General features: G+C 39.7%; 3 protein-coding genes across 9 annotated transcripts; 1 reads left to right on the top strand and 2 right to left on the bottom strand.

The window, feature by feature from the left end:
* The first annotated feature begins 44 nt into the window (after positions 1–44).
* Positions 45–6,841, top strand: LOC149840030 (putative serine/threonine-protein kinase). Its single transcript, XM_090003006.1, has 6 exons — positions 45–483; positions 1,086–1,201; positions 1,953–2,163; positions 2,411–2,645; positions 4,494–4,644; positions 6,466–6,841. The coding sequence occupies exons 1-6, from the start codon at positions 333–335 to the stop codon at positions 6,820–6,822; spliced, it is 1,221 nt and encodes a 406-aa protein (XP_089859132.1). The 5' UTR covers positions 45–332; the 3' UTR covers positions 6,823–6,841.
* On the bottom strand, positions 1,218–15,006 carry LOC149840029 (uncharacterized). Of its 4 annotated transcripts, XM_090003003.1 has the most exons (6): positions 14,897–15,006; positions 14,531–14,825; positions 13,711–13,868; positions 13,199–13,639; positions 12,693–12,807; positions 6,886–7,740 (listed from the first exon to the last, which is right to left on the bottom strand). In XM_090003003.1, the coding sequence occupies exons 1-6, from the start codon at positions 14,933–14,935 to the stop codon at positions 7,733–7,735; spliced, it is 1,056 nt and encodes a 351-aa protein (XP_089859129.1). In that variant the 5' UTR covers positions 14,936–15,006; the 3' UTR covers positions 6,886–7,732. The 4 variants fall into 4 exon arrangements, with proteins under 4 accessions (XP_089859130.1, XP_089859129.1, XP_089859126.1 ...); XM_090003004.1 differs by lacking the exons at positions 6,886–7,740; positions 12,693–12,807 and adding an exon at positions 1,218–1,590; XM_090003000.1 differs by lacking the exon at positions 6,886–7,740 and having other exon boundaries at positions 11,976–12,807.
* Positions 15,007–15,640: 634 nt separating this feature from the next.
* Positions 15,641–20,508, bottom strand: LOC149840028 (uncharacterized). 4 transcript variants are annotated; one of them, XM_090002996.1, is made up of 7 exons: positions 20,198–20,508; positions 18,455–18,612; positions 18,107–18,383; positions 17,269–17,426; positions 16,921–17,197; positions 16,083–16,240; positions 15,641–16,011 (listed from the first exon to the last, which is right to left on the bottom strand). In XM_090002996.1, exons 2-7 carry the CDS (start codon positions 18,491–18,493, stop codon positions 15,655–15,657), a joined length of 1,266 nt encoding a protein of 421 aa, XP_089859122.1. In that variant the 5' UTR covers positions 18,494–18,612; positions 20,198–20,508; the 3' UTR covers positions 15,641–15,654. The 4 variants fall into 4 exon arrangements, with proteins under 4 accessions (XP_089859122.1, XP_089859124.1, XP_089859123.1 ...); XM_090002998.1 differs by lacking the exon at positions 18,107–18,383; XM_090002997.1 differs by lacking the exon at positions 20,198–20,508 and having other exon boundaries at positions 18,455–19,196.
* Positions 20,509–21,429: the final 921 nt, after the last annotated feature.

Here is a 21,429-nt window from a genome sequence, read left to right as displayed (position 1 = left end):
CTCTCACATGTTGAAGTTTAGCATTGATTCTTTGGGCTGCCCACCCCCCTTTAAGTGGGGCTGAATTCCACCATTCGTGTAAGAGGTCCAAAAAACCTGGCTCCCAAAGCCACCAAAGCTCAAAACAGAATCCTCGATTCCGCTGCTCTCGCCCCAAGACAACCATATTGCAGAGTGGCCTGACACCGAGATCGGATCCAAAGTGGCCAACATGTCATGTAGCCATTCAATCATATTTGTGGCAATCAAGAATCGATCAAGTTTTCTCATTACCAGCGATGCCCATTTGTTTGACCATGTGAATCCTTGTATTGGGAGATCCAATAAAGCCCATGTTTATTGTAACAATCCTTTTGTTTGGCTTGCGGTATAGAGCTATAAGAGGGTTTCCAGGTGACTCAACAACAGCTATGAGAGTTTGCTGCTTCACGTTCCTACAGGAAAGAAAAAAGAAAAAAGCTGCTGCGGATAAACAGACGGATGGTAGAAACTTTGCTTTGCATCTCATACTCTTCTATGGATTGTCATCGTCGGTACTTTCAAAATTGGTTCACAGTCTTGAACTTCTATTACATATTTTCTGTACTTGTACAAAGTTTCCATTTCAAAATAAAAAACCAACATTTTGACTCGAGTGGTTCCACTTTCACTCATCTAACCAGGGACGTTCAGTTTCATGTCTATTAAATTAGACATTTCATACACAATTCCTACAGATTTATTTCTTATATCTATAACCACTAGGCATACTTACTTTTTTTATAAATTGGGCTCCTGTAGTCTTACGGGATGCTTCATTTGCGGGATACCCAAACACTCCCTGTAGAGTTAGTGAGAGGAAAGATGGAACTTTTACAGATTGATATAACCATCTAAGCTGCTGTACATCATTGGCATCTTACCAGTACAATTAATTGCCATGACGAATAACAATGGTAGAAATTTAATTATAGCGCCTTTGTTGCACGGTTGTGTGGCCTGCACATTGGAAAATAGTTGTGTCATTTGTGTCTTTTTTCCCACTTTTGTGAAAGTTTTAGCATCAGCCTCACACATTGTGTTGTTGCATTCATTTTGTTTGTCAGAGTTCTCTGATGACAAGTTTATCCAGCTGTACCCTGAAAGTGAAATGGAGCATGCTACAAATAACTTCCATCCATCTAACAGAATAGGTGGAGGCGGATTCGGTGTGGTCTACAAGGTATAATTGCTATACTATCTGATGTGCTTTGTGTACGTTTGTGATGTGTATTCATGTGTGTGATACATGTTTATTAATTTCTTAAATCATTATTCTATCTTTGTGCCTGAATTCGAAATCATTTTTAGCCTTTATTTCCATCCAAATCTTGTTTAATAATGTAAAACATTGTTTTACCTTCGAAACAGTTGCAAACTCATCACTGAAAGGTACCATAATAAGAACAAACCTGCATAATGACAGGGCCCTTTCTGCTCTGCTATTGACTAGTCTAAAAATTGACTCAAGATGGGTGCACTTTTACTTTGGAATCATCAATGTTGAGTATTAGGAACAACCGCAAGCTAGACTTTGTCTTTCCATGAACATTTCCCTTGTTCAAATGTGACCTGTTATGCATTGGTAAAAGAATATTACTGCTAGGAAAACTGAAACGTAGCCAAAAGTAGAACAGAATGAAATCAAGCACTTTAAGTGTAGGTTCTTGTCCAGTAATCCTTTACAAAAGTTAGGCTAACAGGAGACAGAACCACTACAAGCTGAAAAATTTGAACTCTTGCAGCATCAGTTCAAGTATGTACATCTGTTCGCCATATCATACTTCATAACCAAGTGGCTTTATTTTCGTGGTTTTTTTTTCTGAAGAAATCCAATATTTCCCTCTTCTTGCCTTGTATCAGTTGCATCACTGGGCAGTGGGCACCTAATCATTTGCTTTATGGTTGGTTATCATCACTGTGACTACATGCAGGGAATCCTAAAGGACAACACACAAGTCGCAATCAAGACACTTTCGACAGAATCAAAGCAAGGAGACCATGAGTTTTTGACAGAGATTCACATGATATCAAACATTAGACACCCAAACCTTGTTCAATTAATTGGATGCTGTATCCAGGGAGGTAGCCGGATGTTGGTTTATGAATATCTGGATAACAACAGCCTCTCAAATGCCTTACTAGGTAAGGTTTGAGAACCAAAGTACATTATTTTAGACATTTAAATTTTGAGCAGACATTAGATGAAAGTTTGCTCAAACTATGCAAAGTATTATTGGCACAGGAAATAGGAAAGTAGCTTGTCTCTACTGCATGGAGTCTAGAGAATAATGTACCATGATCACAGAAGACTATCAAATTTTGTGGTGACAAAGATGCACAATTGTAATTTCAATGTAAAATACTAGATTGACAATATTGCATGTTGCAGGTCCAAACAACAAAAAGATTGAACTTGACTGGTCTAAGAGAGCCGCAATTTGCATTGGCACTGCTCATGGACTTGCTTTTCTCCATGAGGAACTTGAGCCACATATTGTACACCGTGACATCAAAGCAAGCAACATTCTTCTTGATAAAGACCTTCCAAAAATTGGAGATTTTGGACTTGCAAAACTTTTTCCAGACAATGTTTCTCACATCAGCACACGTGTTGCAGGAACAATGTAAGCATATACTCGTTATGTGTTCTTGTAAATTCCAGTTTATTATCCTCCTAGTAAGACATGCATGAACAAGTTTGGAACATGAATCCTCATTTTGTAGCTAGATTTTGCCAATTTAAATATGATCTGCTTAACACAATTGTATAAAGTATAAACATTAGTTGGATATATTCTGGTATTCCATTGAACACATTGGGTTCTCTGCCTGCATCACTCAAAATTCATGATAAACATGATTCTTGGTAAGTCAGGATGATCTAATGATGCTTTTGTTCAACATCCAAAAAATCCAAAGAAACTTGAACGATTAGGACAAGTGGTTGAGGCTGTACAAAATGAGTAATGTTTTGTATTCTGTACTCACACTGCCAACAGATCTTGAGGTTGCAAGTTGAATAAAGGCAAAGGGAAGTTGTACATTGGTTAAATACATATGCACTGTGAATATAACAAGTGTTTACTGTTTGGTTCTTCATAAGTATGAAAAAAAGGCTGCAATCCAAAGTGACAGCTCAGCATTATCTTGTGTGAGAGCTAGATGAACAGTTTCTTCAACTGCATGTAGTCATGGAGAAAGTTTGTGTTTCTAATTGTACCTAAGTGAGAAGAAATTCCCCAGTTTGAAGACAGTTATGTCGTAATGGTGGATGTTTTGGTGGAATATGCAGAATCTTTGTTCCATCTATGCATCTTCCTAATCATAAGCCTTCCTGTGATTTGGAGTAGCAGAGGCTATCTATCTACTGAAAGATGGAAGCTCGTCCTCAAGCCAACCTTGGTGTTTTGGCATCTGATATCATTCATAACAGATTTGGAGGTTGCAAGTTGAATAAAGGCAAAGATAAATTATACATTGGTTAACTATACATGCACTGTGAATGTGTTAAACGGGTGTTTACTGTTTGGCTCTTCATAAGTATGAAAAAAAAAACCTGCAATCCAAAGTGACAGCTCAGCATTATCTCATGTGAGGGCTAGATGAACAGTTTCTTCAATTGCATGTAGTCATGGAGAAAGTTTGTGCTTCTAATTGTACCTAAGTGGGAAGAAATTCCCCAGTTTGAAGACAGTTATATTGTATTGGTGGAAGTTTTGGTGGAATATGCAGAATCTATGTTCCAGCTATGCATCTTCCTAATCATAAGTCTTCCTGTGATTTGGAGTTGCAGAGGCTATCTACTGAAAGATGGAAGCTCATCCTCAAGCCAACCTTGGTATTTTGGCATCTGATATCATTCATAACACCCTAAAAATATTGGCTAGAACTGTTCCTCTTGCTGATTAATCACTAATGTATGTCTGTTCACTATCAGAACATGGTTCCTAATTCCTCCTCTCAGAAATTTAAGCAAATCATTGTATTTTCACTTCTTATAAACAGAACCACACATTAACTGTCTGGTTTTTGTATTAGATGATCTGAAACTTTCTCTTTCAAGGATAGTGGTTAAATTTGTCACATCTTTTGAATTCTGTAGATAGATTTTTTTGTATGGATTTCTTGGGGTTTGCCTCGTCATTATTTGCTTATAAGAATAGGAACATGGCATTTGTTAAATTCCTCGTGGCACTCTTTTTACCAGGATTACACTGTCAAATCCATCAATGGCAGTGGCTTCCTTTATTGCTTGATACCACTATTGATGCAACACCTTCACATCATGAATTATGGGTTTTCATTTATTCTTATTGATATTGGCATCATTTTCCTCTCTAGGAAAACTTAGATCATAGCAACAAAGGAAAATAGAAAATGATTAATGAATTGATATTGTTTTTGAAAAACATTATATTGTTGTAGGTAATGATGAATTCTCTTTCATTTAGTCTGCATTATCTTATTTGCAGTGGCTATTTGGCACCAGAGTATGCGTTGCAAGGCCAGTTAACAAAAAAAGCAGACGTTTACAGCTTTGGGGTTCTCCTACTTGAAATAATCAGTGGCAGAAGTGTTGCAAAGTCAGACCGGATAGATGATGGGTTGTCTCTCGTGGAACTGGTAAAACTAGAAAGTCTAACCATGCTGATCATCAATTTGGAATTTTTTTCATGCAGAAAATGTGTTTGTGATATATGAAAATTAGTAAGTTTAAAATAATTCCTTTTACAAGTAATACCTTGTAGAATTTGCTCTAATGGCTCTTGAGACTGCGGGGATCTAGGTTTCTGTTATTTTTATTTTAGCTAAAAACAGTTTGATGTGGGATCAAATGAAATAGCTGAACCAGTTATAGTTGCATTATCTTAAGCAAGTGGTCTTGGGTTTGAATCCCATGGGATGCTACTCCCCAGCTTGGCAATTCATAAAGGAGAGAGAGGAAAAAGACAAGAAGAAGTTTGACGAGGGTAGAAAGTGTTTATGTACCGCTGCGGATATCTTTTTAATTTAGATGTTGCAAACATGTAATTTGCAACATCTAAATTGCGGACATTGGTTACTACTCCTTCATACATATCTTTAATTATATTAATGTACTTGAGAGAAACACAAATGATAAAGAAAGGTGTTTCTCTCAAGTACATTAGTATAATTAAAGATATGTATGAAGGAGTAGTAACCAATGTCCGCAGTTGTGAAGGGGTGACAACCAATTTTCCTATTACAGTTGGGTTACATCAAGGATCTGCTTTAAGCCCTTTCCTATTTGCTATAGTGATGGATGAGCTTACGAGATCAATTCAAGAAAATGTGCCGTGGTGTATGTTGTTTGCTGATGATATTGTTTTGATTGATGAGTCTAGAGCTGGGGTTAATGCTAAGTTAGAATTATGGAGACAAACATTGGAAGCAAGAGGTTTTAAGTTGAGTAAGAGTAAGACAGAATACATGGAATGCCAGTTTAGTAAGTAACGAAGTAGTGATGGGAGTGTAGTGAAGCTTGGTGAGCAAGATATACTGGTGGATGATTCTTTCAAATATTTGGGATCTATCATTCAAAAGTATGGAGAAATTAATGGAGATGTAAATCATAGGATAAAGGTTGGGTGAATGAAATGGAAGAGTGCAACTGGAGTGTTGTGCGATCATAGAATGCCATTGCGGTTGAAGGAAAAGTTTTATAGGACGACTATTAGGCCCGCTTTACTATATGGTACAGAATGTTGGGCTGCCAAGAGACATCATATTCAAAAAATGAGTGTAGCTGAGATGCGTATGCCGAGATGGATGTGTGGAAATACAATAAAAGATAAGATGCGGAACGAGGAGATACGTAAGAAGGTAGGCGTTGCACCCATTGCACCCATTGAAAATAAGATAAGAGATAATCGTTTGCGGTGGTTTGGACATATTCGGCGAAGGCCTAATGATGCTCCAGTTAGAAGGATGGAGAAATGGGAAAATATATTAGTTAAAAGAGGTTGGGGTAGGCCTAGGAAGACATGGATGGAGGTGATAGGAAAGGATATGAATGCTTTGAACCTCACCGAGGACATGGCATTGGATAGAAATGATTGGAGGATAAGGATTCATGTGGAAGACCCAGAATGATTTTCTTTGTTGGTTCATATCGCTGGCCCCAATTGTTTTGGGATGAAGGCGTAGTTGTTGTTGTTGTTGTTGTAAACATGTAATTTGCTAGTGCACCGAGGAAGATTGAAAATATTCATGAAACATCTACTTAAATTGAATATTATCATGTTCTCGCATTAACCAAAGTCATTTTTTGATGAATGACTTGCTTATTTATTTTATGATATTGATCATGGAAACCTCAAACCAGTGGCCTATATCATGGCCTGAATAACCGAGACTTTTAGTAGCAAAAAGATTCATGCAATGTTTTTCTGAATCACTGAATGAATGCAAATGCTGCAACAGACACGGAAATTGCGACAAGAAGGCAGGCTGCTGGAGATTGTAGATCAAGATCTGGTGGAATACCCTGTAGAAGAAGTGTCACGTTTTATCAAGGTGGCACTTTTTTGCTCCCAAGCAACAGCAAGCCGCAGGCCGTCTATGATACAGGTGGTAGCAATGCTCTCAAAAAGGATGCATCTTAATGAGGATTTGCTAACCCAGCCAGGCATACTAAGGAATCCTGACCTCCTGTTCAGATCCAATTCAGGGGATTCGTCCCTGAGCACAATGGTTTCTAGAGGCAAGCAGTCCAGGCATATATCTGCAATTGTTAGTGCCACTTCAAGCAGTTCAATATCGCAGCTGAGTCCTCAATGATATTCAAGCAGAGATGTTTATCTAGGTCAGTTTTTGTTTTTTTTTTTCTACAGGCAATGACATAAAGCTGCAAATGCAATTGTTTTGATCTTGGAATTACTTTAGTAGCATCTGCTGTATCATGATGGATAAAAGCTTAGTGAAGAATTTTTTGGATATTTTAATTTATTGTGCATATATATTGATGAATCCCATTGGACACTTTTTTTTTGGTATCCCGTTGTACTGAACACAAATTTGGTTACTGAAAACAGATGCAATTGGAGCCTGGAGATGACTTACATGATCCTCCTTTTATAAACCATATGTTGGTCCCCATCCCCTCCATATTTGCTTGGCAAAACACTGTGTCTAACCAGACAGTGGAGCTGCAAGTGATACTGGTCTGCGACTGGTTACTACTTTTAACTTTATACACTTGAATACTAGTTTTAACTTTAAACATAGATAGAGTTGATCATGATAAATGCACACAGAGTCCACATAGGCATAGATGAAGCATATTTCACCAACTAAAACACTTTTTGCACAAAGGATGGAAAGGTGGACTTAAATCTACAATACCGGTCCAGTAGAGTACTGCACATACATTAAAAAAGAGAAAAAAGAAAAATTCAAGCTGCTGCTACAGGTTTTGGCAGGCCGGATGCTGCTGCCTCTAAGGAAGCAGCTGAAGCATCTTTGACAGTCCCATGAGTTGAGGCTGCCGTAACTGCAGGTGGAGGTATCATGTGAACTGGCACATTGTGCTTCAATTTTACAAGAATCTGTGGGTTTCTAGATAGATCTGTTAGCTTCCCTGTTTTGATCCGTGAATTACAGTAATTGAAGGTCTCTTTTCTTGCTCGTCCTTTCTGGGTGTTCCACCCGGCCCCCTCCTTTGCACTACCACCATCCCTGTACTGCTTCATCAGTGCCCTGCATGGCCAATTGGGCCTTGTAAATATTATGTAAATCCACGTTTTGTCCCTTCTTAGAATGATTCGCCTGTAGTGGTTGTTTCATTGCTTCCAGAGTCTTGGGCCAACCTAAAAGCCTACGTGTATGTGTTTGTGGAAGCTCAATTGTACTCACTGCGACTTCAATGGGTACAGGTCTTCTACTAATGTACATATGTTTTCTTAATGTATAAGATGTTTTCTTCAAGTGATTTGTGTTCTTCTTGCTTTATGCTTTTGTGATATCTTGCGCGCGTGCTCGTGAGACTGCGCCCACACACTTCCTGTGTGACCTTGTGTTTATCTTTGTGTGTTTGCAGCAGTTTCCTTAGGCTCATCACGCTAACTTGGTCGGGGATCACCAGTTGTCGCATAGTGCTTACATTAAGCCCATAACAACTGGTATCAGAGACTATTCGAGAGCTGGAAAAGGGAAAGAAGGGTCGGTATCAAAACCCTCAGATGTTTCAAATCGACATAGAATCGAAAATGAGTGACTTCCTTGAGAAGCCAATGCGAAGACAGTGGAGGGATCCCATAGAGAAAACGGCTAGTCCGATAGAGGAACAAATGACAAAAGCCGAAAAGAAGTTGGCAAAGGTATCAGTGGACGCTAGCGTTGGTGCCGTCGAAAGGGCACAATATGATTTTGCTAAGCTGGAGGGTAAAGTACAGACAAAAGTCAAAGTATTGAGGACCACGGTCAGAGAGCTGACATATAGGTTGGATACTCAAGAGATTGAGTTGTGTGAACTTTGAGAGAGATATAAAGTCTTAGAAAGATTGTTGAGGAATGAAATTGGTGGTATTGGTAGCATTGAAAATTTTGGAAATGGCGAGAATACTATGACAGTTCATCGCGAAAAACTCAAGTTAAAACCGATAGAGTCAGCGAAGTTTAAAGAAAAAAGGGAGGCAAGGGCCTTCAAGAACCAGATTTGGGATGTGGAACCATTCTTTGACCAATCTGAGATTGAAGATGCTGTTGAATGGATACACATTGTGGCCATGTATCTAATCAACTATGCTTTTGGTATAGTGTAGAATGCAATGCAAGAGCATGGAAAGGGAAAGATTGATGATTGACTAGTGGGATGACTTTAAGAGGAAAATGAGAGAATATTTCATCCTGCATAATGCTGAGAAAATAGCTCGTGACAAGTTAATGATTTTGAAGCATACAGTGACTATTCAAGAATATGTCGCGGCCTACTCATCCTTGATGCTCAATATTGAGGACATGATAGAGAGGGACCATATATATTTCTTCAAGAAGAGATTGAAGTTCTGGGTGCAACAAGAGTTAACTAACTTGAAGTTGATCGACTTGGTCAGTGCTTTGACCACAACAAAATAGATGGTTGAGCACAATCCACACGGTGGATCCTAGGCAAATATCATTCAACAGGGATGACTGAGGCAATGGAATGGGTGGTCAAGGTGGAAATCAACATAGAGCACCCCCTTAGGATCAAGGGAATTAGAATAATGGTAGACCAGAGGGACTACAAGGGAAAAAACCAGTACCACAAAATCAATATAAGAGAAATCAAAACATTCATTGTTGGTAGTGCAATGAAAACCACTTCACTCAGGAGTGCCTCATTCGAAACCCAGGGAATGCATGGAACATGGCTGCTAATGCCATTGAAGTTGAAGATGAACCCACATGGGAAGAAATTAAGATGGGAGTCCTGTAAGTGTGAACACGCTAGATGGGTTAACTTCGGTAGTGCCCGCAGTCAATAAGGAGTTAATGTATCTACAAGTGACCACCAATGAGAGGGCTACCCTAGTGATGATCGACATGGGGGGCCACACACAACTTCATCGCCTAAGAAGAGGAAAAAAGACTTGGCTAAGAAGAGTCGCATGAAGACAGTGAACTCTGCTACACAATCCATCCTGGGAGTATCTCGAGGCATGGTAGTCAAGGTCGAGAAGTGAATTGGCAAAACCGATTTCTTGATTGCTTTGTTGGACAATTTCAAGGTGATCCTAGGCATTGAGTTTTTATGAGAAAACAAAGCAGTGATGATGTCACACTTGAATGTCATTAGCTTTATGGGCGAGGAGTCCCCCGTGCATGATCCCTATATCGACATTGCCACAGTCGAACACCTGCATGGTTTATGCTCTGCAAATCAAGAGAGATCTCCAACGAAGTGATCATATATTTTTAGTGGCAGTACAAGAGGAAGAAGAGGTGAAACCTCCTGAAAATATTCCATTGATAGTCACGTATGTGTTGGAAGAGTTTCAGGAAGTGATGCCCCTAAAATTACCAAGGAGACTACCACCACAACGAAAAATTGATCATCAAATAGAATTGATGTCGGGAGTAAGACCACCTGCCATGATACCATACAAAATGACCCCACTCAAGTTAGAGGAGCTTTGGAGACAGCTTGATGATATGCCAGAAACTAAGATCATTCGGCCATCGAAAGCACCCTTTGGCATTTCAGTGTTATTTCAGATCAAGCATGATGGTTCCAAGCATTTATGCATGGATTATAAGGCACTCAATAAGTTGACTATAAATAACAAGTACTCCTTGCCCTTAATTGCCAATTTGTTCAATCAGTTGAGGAAGGCATGATTTTTTTTGAAATTGAACCTACAACCGAGGTATTAACAAATCAGGATTGTGGAGAGAGATGAGGCGAAGACAACCTATGTCACGTAATATGATGTTTTTGAGTTCTTGGTAATGCCTTTCGACTTGATGAATGCTCCTATAACCTTCTCAACAATGATGAATCAGATCTTCTACCCTATTTGAATCAATTCATGGTCGTTTATTTAGATGACATCGTCGTTTACAGTGATAGTTTGGAGAATCACGTGCAATATCTACATGTGGTGTTCCAGACCTTGAAAGGCAATGACTTATATGTGAAACATGAGAAGTGTTTGTTCGGTCAGAACAAAATCAATTTCTCCGTTCACGTAGTTGGGGATGGTCGTATGAGGATGGACCACCAGAAGGTGAAGGGCATTCAGGATTGGGAGGCACCAACCAAGGTGACTGAACTTCGTTCTTTCTTGGGTTTGGCTAACTACTATTGTCGGTTCATTGCAGGATACTTGGCTACCACAATGTCATCAACAAACTTGTTAAAGAAGGTTCATAAGTGAGAGTGACAAGAGTGCTAGAAGGCATTTGTGACATTAAAGGAGGTCATGCCAAAAGAACCAATGATATAGTTGCCCAACCACATGAATCCCTTTAAGGTGTACACGGATGCCTTTGACTATGCCATCGGGGTGTGTTGATGCAATTGATGAGAATCATGGATGAGAGTTAATAACGTATGATATTTAATGTTGTTGTAACGTCCTCTTTAACAGGACAAGTCATGTGAGGAGTTGAAAGGGCTGTGCGTGTAAGTGTGTAATTGTTGAAATAAAAACTTAGTGGTATTAGTGAGTTAGTGGGTTAGTGGTGTGTGCATTTTGGTTGAGTGCCTATAAAAGGGCATTAGACGTATGTGTCAATGTGTGTCTTGGTTTTGAGTGTTGGTGTGTTGAGTCCTTTGCTTTCTTGTTTTTCTTTGTTCTCTCTTTTGTTAATGAATTGAGGTATTGTTTAGTATTTTTCTTGTGTACGAGTGTAGTAGAATCTGTGTTTTTCTTCGTTTTCCAACATTTTTTGTATCATAGCCTAGTTACGGTAAAAGTTGGGCATAGCACTATGGTGGTGAAGGTCATAGCTGAAGCGAAAGATCTTCAAGTGGTATAGAGAGGTAATCGTTTTGGGGTTCATGATGTCGAATGGTATGAACACACTCAACCTCTCACAATCTTTGGTTCCTATTTTTAGTGGTGAAAATTATAAATTTTGGAGTGTGAAAATTCGAACATTCTTCATCTCACAAGATCTTTGGGATCTAGTAGAGACTGGGGAACAACGAGTTTTAAAGCAAGGGAGAAACCTACAGATGTAAAGGAAATTTGGAACAGGGACTCAAAGGCTTTGCTTGTATTGCAACAAGCAGTTACAGATTCTATTTTTCCTCGGATTGCCAATGCCACAAAAGCAAAAGAAGCATGAGACATATTAAGGCAAGAATTCCACGGTGACAAGAAGGTAACTACGGTGAAACTCCAAACTCTACGTAGGGAATTTGAAACATTGCTTATGAAAGGTAGTGAGTCTGTACAAGATTTTTTCTCTAGAATTTCTATTATTATTAATCAAATATGATCTTTTGTAGAAAATATTACCGATCAAAAGATTGTCGAAAAAGTTTTAAGGAGTTTACCTTCAAAATTTGATGATATTGTCATTGCTATCGAGGAATCTAAGGACTTGCCAACTTACTCTCTTAATGAACTAATGGGTTCTTTGATGGCTCATGAAGTAAGACTGAATAAATAAGTTGACAAGAATATTGAGCATGCATTTCAGTCTAAGGTAGAGATTTCTAATAAAGAGAAAAATGGTGAAAATTTTTCTGATCACAAGTATGTAGGCAGAGGCTGAGGAAGAGCTAGCTATCGTGGTCGTGGTCGAGGACGAGGAAGATCCTACACCACACAGTGGAAATCAGATAGTGATGAGAAAGGAGATAAAAAACAAAGTCACAAGGAAAAACAATGCATGTTTTGTAAAAAGATGAGTCATACTGAGCTATACTGTTGGGATAAAGCAAAGCAAAAGACAAACTTTGTCGAAGAAAAGCAAGATGAAGGTAAGTTATCTCTCACTTGCTTAAATCCAAATGAAAGTACTGGTGATGTAAATCCATAACAGTTGTGGATATGGGTGTGAGTTGATCCAAATAGAATTGGATCCAACGTGGATCCAGGATTTAATAAGAAATATAAAACAAAGTTCATGTTAATAGGTAAGAGGAGATATTATATGTAGTATATACATATATATAAAGATATATTAAAAGATAACTATATTAATGGAAGACATACCACAATAAGTTAAAGTAGTAAGGCACAAGTTAAAGATAACTAGCTCTTCGCCCTGCTTTCCGATGGATGGCTGCTCTTTGTGCTTGTCACAGGACTGATTTGGAGATTGTGGAGACTTGTAGAAGAAAAAGAAAGGACGTCAAGGCCTGTCACTAGTCAACAAAATGCATGTACATTTGGTTTTCTATCGCATAAGAGGACCAGCCAAAATAAATTGAATAAGAAATCAGAATAACCAGTAAATGCATCATAAAACAGGCCATGTCTGGATTTACGTATTAATGAATTGATTTTGAGAAATTGAAAAAAGCTCAGCATCTGAACTAAGATCGTCTACATTCACATGAACACCCTCAAGCTCAGTGAAAAGCTCAGAGATACCACCAGTAGTTCTTTCATATGCATCAAGAAGGCACAGAACATATAAAAGCACCAATTTTCATGTAAAAGTGGGATGAGGAACACACCATGAAACAATGAGGAAATTCACATTATCAAACATTTACCTTGGCTTGGTTATGATCAACCTCATCAGCATGGTCAATAGCAGTCAACTGCTCCCCAATAATAGCAGAAATTTCAACTTGTATTTTTATTTCATCTTGTTCAGAAGTGTCCTCTCCCACACCAAATATGGACGTGGAAAATAGACCTGGAACTAGAACAGGACCTTCAGCATTCTCTATGTCGTCCATCATGGCCTCACGGAACTCAGCCATGCCACTGCTCTTCCCTGCTTCTGCTGCGAGAATTTGGACGAGTGGATTCTCAGGCAACTCCTCCATTGCTTTTTGAAGTTCAGGGATATCCCAATCTTCTTCTATTATAATAGTCCTCTGGGTTTTCCACAGCTTTAGAATCCGATCTGGCCCAGGTTGCCACTCAATTTCTCCAGATTCTCCCTTCAATGTGAACTTGAACTGAGTTTGAGTCCCCGTAGGGATGTCCTGTTTCGGTATGTAACCATTAGTCTAAGAACAGGAGAAAACTCACCATGAGGTCTATTTTTTTCTCTCACCTGTTCTACTGTCCAGACGTGGCCTTCTGACCAGTCCATAGGAATGGCTGCATATGGGTCCCATGCACCAAATATTGGATCTTCACCAACCAGAAAAAAATGTTGTCCGAATAAGCATTCTCTTTGCAAAACAAATCTGACATGGACAGTCGCTTTACCTGTTATCCCATGAACAGAGAGTGGATGTTTATGCAATGATCAATGAATAAACTATACAATCAAATCCAATTTAGAAGATGCAAACACATCCTACTTGTTTCAGGAGTTCCAGAGCCAACGTGAGGGAAAAAACACAAAAACCAAAATGAAGAAAAAGGAACAATAGTAGGACTGCAAAAAGTCAATGACTCTTAGTGAATGGAAACTATAGATCATAAAGCAAACGATGACATAAATTATCAACTAAATCTATAGCAAAGGACAAGTTACAGCACCAAGTGCAAAACCCCTGCCATTCACAAATAGCTGTCTATGTGGAGAGCTATTACTCAACATGGGTTGCTTCCTCACTGATCGAAATTACGAACAAAGAGTCTGGCAAAAAAACCTCATAAACTGTTTTTCTTTATAGCCTGGATCTTATTTTTCGTTAGCTACAGATATGATTTGTCAATATTTGCGTATAAATTCCTCACTGCAGAGCCATCCCATACTTGGTATTAAATTCAACACCAATCACCACCAGGTTCCTCATTAATCTTTGATTGTTATAATGTTGTTTCTTGATTGTGACAGGCTAACTCAAACCACAATAACTTCTATGGACAGGCTAACTCAGAAGTGTCCTCTCCCACACCAAATATGGACGTGGAAAATAGACCTGGAACTAGAACAGGACCTTCAGCATTCTCTATGTCGTCCATCATGGCCTCACGGAACTCAGCCATGCCACTGCTCTTCCCTGCTTCTGCTGCAAGAATTTGGACGAGTGGATTCTCAGGCAACTCCTCCATTGCTTTTTGAAGTTCAGGGATATCCCAATCTTCTTCTATTATAATAGTCCTCTGGGTTTTCCACAGCTTTAGAATCCGATCTGGCCCAGGTTGCCACTCAATTTCTCCAGATTCTCCCTTCAATGTGAACTTGAACTGAGTTTGAGTCCCCGTAGGGATGTCCTGTTTCGGTATGTAACCATTAGTCTAAGAACAGGAGAAACCTCACCATGAGGTCTATTTTTTTCTCTCACCTGTTCTACTGTCCAGACGTGGCCTTCTGACCAGTCCATAGGAATGGCTGCATATGGGTCCCATGCACCAAATATTGGATCTTCACCAACCAGAAAAAAATGTTGTCCGAATAAGCATTCTCTTTGCAAAACAAATCTGACATGGACAGTTGCTTCACCTGTTATCCCTTGAACAGAGAGTGGATGTTTATGCAATGATCAATGAATAAACTATACAATCAAATCCAATTTAGAAGATGCAAACACATCCTACTTGTTTCAGGAGTTCCAGAGCCAACGTGAGGGAAAAAACACAAAAACCAAAATGAAGAAAAAGGAACAATAGTAGGACTGCAAAAAGTCAATGACTCTTAGTGAATGGAAACTATAGATCATAAAGCAAACGATGACATAAATTATCAACTAAATCTATAGCAAAGGACAAGTTACAGCACCAAGTGCAAAACCCCTGCCATTCACAAATAGCTGTCTATGTGGAGAGCTATTACTCAACATGGGTTGCTTCCTCACTGATCGAAATTACGAACCAAGAGTCTGGCAAAAAAACCTCATAAACTGTTTTTCTTTATAGCCTGGATCTTATTTTTCGTTAGCTACAGATATGATTTGTCAATATTTGCGTATAAATTCCTCACTGCAGAGCCATCCCATACTTGGTATTAAATTCAACACCAATCACCACCAGGTTCCTCATTAATCTTTGATTGTTATAATGTTGTTTCTTGATTGTGACAGGCTAACTCAAACCACAATAACTTCTATGGACAGGCTAACTCAGAAGTGTCCTCTCCCACACCAAATATGGACGTGGAAAATAGACCTGGAACTAGAACAGGACCTTCAGCATTCTCTATGTCGTCCATCATGGCCTCACGGAACTCAGCCATGCCACTGCTCTTCCCTGCTTCTGCTGCAAGAATTTGGACGAGTGGATTCTCAGGCAACTCCTCCATTGCTTTTTGAAGTTCAGGGATATCCCAATCTTCTTCTATTATAATAGTCCTCTGGGTTTTCCACAGCTTTAGAATCCGATCTGGCCCAGGTTGCCACTCAATTTCTCCAGATTCTCCCTTCAATGTGAACTTGAACTGAGTTTGAGTCCCCGTAGGGATGTCCTGTTTCGGTATGTAACCATTAGTCTAAGAACAGGAGAAACCTCACCATGAGGTTTATTTTTTTCTCTCACCTGTTCTACTGTCCAGACGTGGCCTTCTGACCAGTCCATAGGAATGGCTGCATATGGGTCCCATGCACCAAATATTGGATCTTCACCAACCAGAAAAAAATGTTGTCCGAATAAGCATTCTCTTTGCAAAACAAATCTGACATGGACAGTCGCTTCACCTGTTATCCCATGAACAGAGAGTGGATGTTTATGCAATGATCAATGAATAAACTATACAATCAAATCCAATTTAGAAGATGCAAACACATCCTACTTGTTTCAGGAGTTCCAGAGCCAACGTGAGGGAAAAAACACAAAAACCAAAATGAAGAAAAAGGAACAATAGTAGGACTGCAAAAAGTCAATGACTCTTAGTGAATGGAAACTATAGATCATAAAGCAAACGATGACATAAATTATCAACTAAATCTATAGCAAAGGACAAGTTACAGCACCAAGTGCAAAACCCCTGCCATTCACAAATAGCTGTCTATGTGGAGAGCTATTACTCAACATGGGTTGCTTCCTCACTGATCGAAATTACGAACCAAGAGTCTGGCAAAAAAACCTCATAAACTGTTTTTCTTTATAGCCTGGATCTTATTTTTCGTTAGCTACAGATATGATTTGTCAATATTTGCGTATAAATTCCTCACTGCAGAGCCATCCCATACTTGGTATTAAATTCAACACCAATCACCACCAGGTTCCTCATTAATCTTTGATTGTTATAATGTTGTTTCTTGATTGTGACAGGCTAACTCAAACCACAATAACTTCTATGGACAGGCTAACTCAGAAGTGTCCTCTCCCACACCAAATATGGACGTGGAAAATAGACCTGGAACTAGAACAGGACCTTCAGCATTCTCTATGTCGTCCATCATGGCCTCACGGAACTCAGCCATGCCACTGCTCTTCCCTGCTTCTGCTGCAAGAATTTGGACGAGTGGATTCTCAGGCAACTCCTCCATTGCTTTTTGAAGTTCAGGGATATCCCAATCTTCTTCTATTATAATAGTCCTCTGGGTTTTCCACAGCTTTAGAATCCGATCTGGCCCAGGTTGCCACTCAATTTCTCCAGATTCTCCCTTCAATGTGAACTTGAACTGAGTTTGAGTCCCCGTAGGGATGTCCTGTTTCGGTATGTAACCATTAGTCTAAGAACAGGAGAAACCTCACCATGAGGTTTATTTTTTTCTCTCACCTGTTCTACTGTCCAGACGTGGCCTTCTGACCAGTCCATAGGAATGGCTGCATATGGGTCCCATGCACCAAATATTGGATCTTCACCAACCAGAAAAAAATGTTGTCCGAATAAGCATTCTCTTTGCAAAACAAATCTGACATGGACAGTCGCTTCACCTGTTATCCCATGAACAGAGAGTGGATGTTTATGCAATGATCAATGAATAAACTATACAATCAAATCCAATTTAGAAGATGCAAACACATCCTACTTGTTTCAGGAGTTCCAGAGCCAACGTGAGGGAAAAAACACAAAAACCAAAATGAAGAAAAAGGAACAATAGTAGGACTGCAAAAAGTCAATGACTCTTAGTGAATGGAAACTATAGATCATAAAGCAAACGATGACATAAATTATCAACTAAATCTATAGCAAAGGACAAGTTACAGCACCAAGTGCAAAACCCCTGCCATTCACAAATAGCTGTCTATGTGGAGAGCTATTACTCAACATGGGTTGCTTCCTCACTGATCGAAATTACGAACCAAGAGTCTGGCAAAAAAACCTCATAAACTGTTTTTCTTTATAGCCTGGATCTTATTTTTCGTTAGCTACAGATATGATTTGTCAATATTTGCGTATAAATTCCTCACTGCAGAGCCATCCCATACTTGGTATTAAATTCAACACCAATCACCACCAGGTTCCTCATTAATCTTTGATTGTTATAATGTTGTTTCTTGATTGTGACAGGCTAACTCAAACCACAATAACTTCTATGGACAGGCTAACTCAGAAGTGTCCTCTCCCACACCAAATATGGACGTGGAAAATAGACCTGGAACTAGAACAGGACCTTCAGCATTCTCTATGTCGTCCATCATGGCCTCACGGAACTCAGCCATGCCACTGCTCTTCCCTGCTTCTGCTGCAAGAATTTGGACGAGTGGATTCTCAGGCAACTCCTCCATTGCTTTTTGAAGTTCAGGGATATCCCAATCTTCTTCTATTATAATAGTCCTCTGGGTTTTCCACAGCTTTAGAATCCGATCTGGCCCAGGTTGCCACTCAATTTCTCCAGATTCTCCCTTCAATGTGAACTTGAACTGAGTTTGAGTCCCCGTAGGGATGTCCTGTTTCGGTATGTAACCATTAGTCTAAGAACAGGAGAAACCTCACCATGAGGTTTATTTTTTTCTCTCACCTGTTCTACTGTCCAGACGTGGCCTTCTGACCAGTCCATAGGAATGGCTGCATATGGGTCCCATGCACCAAATATTGGATCTTCACCAACCAGAAAAAAATGTTGTCCGAATAAGCATTCTCTTTGCAAAACAAATCTGACATGGACAGTCGCTTCACCTGTTATCCCATGAACAGAGAGTGGATGTTTATGCAATGATCAATGAATAAACTATACAATCAAATCCAATTTAGAAGATGCAAACACATCCTACTTGTTTCAGGAGTTCCAGAGCCAACGTGAGGGAAAAAACACAAAAACCAAAATGAAGAAAAAGGAACAATAGTAGGACTGCAAAAAGTCAATGACTCTTAGTGAATGGAAACTATAGATCATAAAGCAAACGATGACATAAATTATCAACTAAATCTATAGCAAAGGACAAGTTACAGCACCAAGTGCAAAACCCCTGCCATTCACAAATAGCTGTCTATGTGGAGAGCTATTACTCAACATGGGTTGCTTCCTCACTGATCGAAATTACGAACCAAGAGTCTGGCAAAAAAACCTCATAAACTGTTTTTCTTTATAGCCTGGATCTTATTTTTCGTTAGCTACAGATATGATTTGTCAATATTTGCGTATAAATTCCTCACTGCAGAGCCATCCCATACTTGGTATTAAATTCAACACCAATCACCACCAGGTTCCTCATTAATCTTTGATTGTTATAATGTTGTTTCTTGATTGTGACAGGCTAACTCAAACCACAATAACTTCTAAAGGTTCAGTTCCATTCCTGCTGTGCCAGGATGCTCCCACCTTACCTGGATTTACGAGATAAGCTGTGATACTATGTTCTGCTCCTCAACTCCATAATACACACACCCAGCTTATTCCCATTTATCAAGACAAGTAGGTGATCCAAACGCTTCCAGCCTGTGATTCCAGCTACTTGACCACTTGTTGCCCTCTTCGTTTCGTGGAAATGAGAACCATCACCCACTAAGGTCAGATGTAAAACTTTAATAACATTCTTGGTCCTCACTTATCATGTCCGAAATAAAACCAATTGGACTAGATTTTCTGGGATATTTTCAGCTATTTTTACAACAATTGCATGTTAAAATCATGGTTGGATTGTCCCATGAATATTAAAATGTCCAAGAAAACCAAGATTTCAATCACCCACTAACCAAACTTCATTATTCGACCAACGCAACCCACATTCGATTCGAAATGACCTTACGTATGCTAGGTACATTATTCATATATAAGTGTTAAAACCATCCTAAAGCATCCAGCACAGATATAAATACTCAATTCAAAGACAAGTATGTCAAAGAAAAATGCAAAGAGAGAGAGGCAGAGGAGAAGATGAAGCGGAAGAAGAAGGGATTCAAATGAGCACATCTCAATCTTGAAACAAAATATAGCATTCTTTTTTCACATTTATGACCAACCCCATGCTCAATTCCAAGAACCAACAAAAGAAGTTTGCGAAAATTTCCCCAAAATGACTAACAAAAACTGACTTTCTAAAAGACCACAAGAGACCAAGAAAGTGAAAAAGCGAAAAGCTAGTGCTCGCAATATGGCTTCACACCAGAGACCAGCATAACACGAGTGGAATGAACATAATCTTTTATTAGACAAACAAGGCCAAGAAAAAAGAACCCATCAAATTTCGGAGCGATAACCAAATGGGCAAACCGAAATCGAAACCCAACCCAAAGAGACCCCAAGAAACACAACAACGAGTACCTCTTTTCCGTCGGACGGCTAGAGAGAAGGAGGCGAAGACGACGACGATGATGGTGGAGATAATCGGAGAGGCCCGATGATTATATGCCTCGGCTTAAGATGAAAGCCCCCACCATCAGTACGAATCTTTGGAGGAACGAAGCTACGAAAAGCACGACAGCTGATGCTTCGAACAAGTGTAAGTGAGGGAGAGGGCGAGGGATGATCTCTTCCGATACTTCCTTCGGGAAAGGTCTTCAATGAGCAGCAGTTCGCGTTCTTACTCTCCAACTAGAAGAAATGCAGCAACAGAGAGAGAGAGAGAGAGAGAACTTCAGTGGCGGAAATAAAGCATTGGTTTGGGGGATCAACATATTGACACATCAGTAGTTAGTTTGGCTTCACATCTTGGCTGGCTGGGTCCTACGGTCAGAGTGAGGTGGAAGTTTGGAGCTCTCGCTTTCTCTTTTTTGGTTCTATATCTTGTTATCCTCTAGAATCTTATCGGGGTCATGAAATGGGGAGCCCAGTAGCCTCCCAACCCACCGAGTGATGGCTTTGGCGTTGCTCTCTCTCTCTCTCTCTCTAAGGTGGCTGGTTGCATGCAAGCTAACTTGGCCTGCGCATAAATACTTATGCAGAGTAGTTTTGCAACATTTGATTTGAAATGCAGCAAGGTTTATTGGTAATAATTAATAAAACACCACTTCAGAGTAGACGTAAGGCTGAAAAGGACTGATCCCCATATAGAGCGGATCAGGCCTCTCGGGAACCAGTGAATTCTCTATTAATTCTAATTCTTATCTTATAGAATCTTTCGTTGGTCATGAAATGGGGGGACACAGGAGCGCCTCCCAACTCAGTGACACATGGTGAGCGATGTTCTCCAGCAATTCGGGATGCACCAGGTTTGTTGGTAATAAGTACCATTCAGATTAGGCGCAACTGATCTTACACACTACACAGACGTCGAATGAGGGGGATTCTCAAGTTTTTCGGGAGACGTTTTACGTTATGAACAGAAGACATTCATCTCCACATAAGATTAGTTTGTCTGCAACCAATGAGAGATTTTATTCTTTTGAGGCTTTCTGTCATGGGCCTATTTCCTTCAATGGGCCAGCGCGGAGCGACGGTCCTTCCCCACCGCTGCAAGCCTACTTGTCAGCTCGCTTGCCAATCGCAGAAGCTTGTAATCAGAGTGCAAGAGAGCGAGAGAATATAGGGAGAGAAATTGCAAACACAAGAAGCAA

The sequence above is a fragment of the Nuphar pumila genome, chromosome 4, assembly GCF_984573655.1.
Source record: "Nuphar pumila chromosome 4, dmNupPumi1.hap1.1, whole genome shotgun sequence".
NCBI classification, from domain to species: domain Eukaryota; kingdom Viridiplantae; phylum Streptophyta; class Magnoliopsida; order Nymphaeales; family Nymphaeaceae; genus Nuphar; species Nuphar pumila.
Note: the sequence above shows the minus strand (reverse complement) of the source record. Positions and strands in the feature narration are given on the sequence as shown.

Excerpts from the sequence above, each read along its gene's own strand:
- LOC149840030 (XM_090003006.1), top strand. The coding sequence starts at position 333 with ATGTTTATTGTAACAATCCTTTTGTTTGGCTTGCGGTATAGAGCTATA. Across the intron at positions 1,202-1,952 it reads GATTCGGTGTGGTCTACAAG|GGAATCCTAAAGGACAACAC; the intron begins GTATAATTGCTA and ends GACTACATGCAG. Across the intron at positions 2,646-4,493 it reads ACACGTGTTGCAGGAACAAT|TGGCTATTTGGCACCAGAGT; the intron begins GTAAGCATATAC and ends TCTTATTTGCAG.
- LOC149840029 (XM_090003000.1), bottom strand. The coding sequence starts at position 14,935 with ATGGACTGGTCAGAAGGCCACGTCTGGACAGTAGAACAG. Across the intron at positions 14,826-14,896 it reads ACGTCTGGACAGTAGAACAG|GACATCCCTACGGGGACTCA; the intron begins GTGAGAGAAAAA and ends ATACCGAAACAG. Across the intron at positions 12,808-13,198 it reads TTGATCATAACCAAGCCAAG|TCTCCACAATCTCCAAATCA; the intron begins GTAAATGTTTGA and ends TTCTTCTACAAG.
- LOC149840028 (XM_090002996.1), bottom strand. The coding sequence starts at position 18,493 with ATGGACTGGTCAGAAGGCCACGTCTGGACAGTAGAACAG. Across the intron at positions 18,384-18,454 it reads ACGTCTGGACAGTAGAACAG|GACATCCCTACGGGGACTCA; the intron begins GTGAGAGAAAAA and ends ATACCGAAACAG. Across the intron at positions 16,012-16,082 it reads ACGTCTGGACAGTAGAACAG|GACATCCCTACGGGGACTCA; the intron begins GTGAGAGAAAAA and ends ATACCGAAACAG.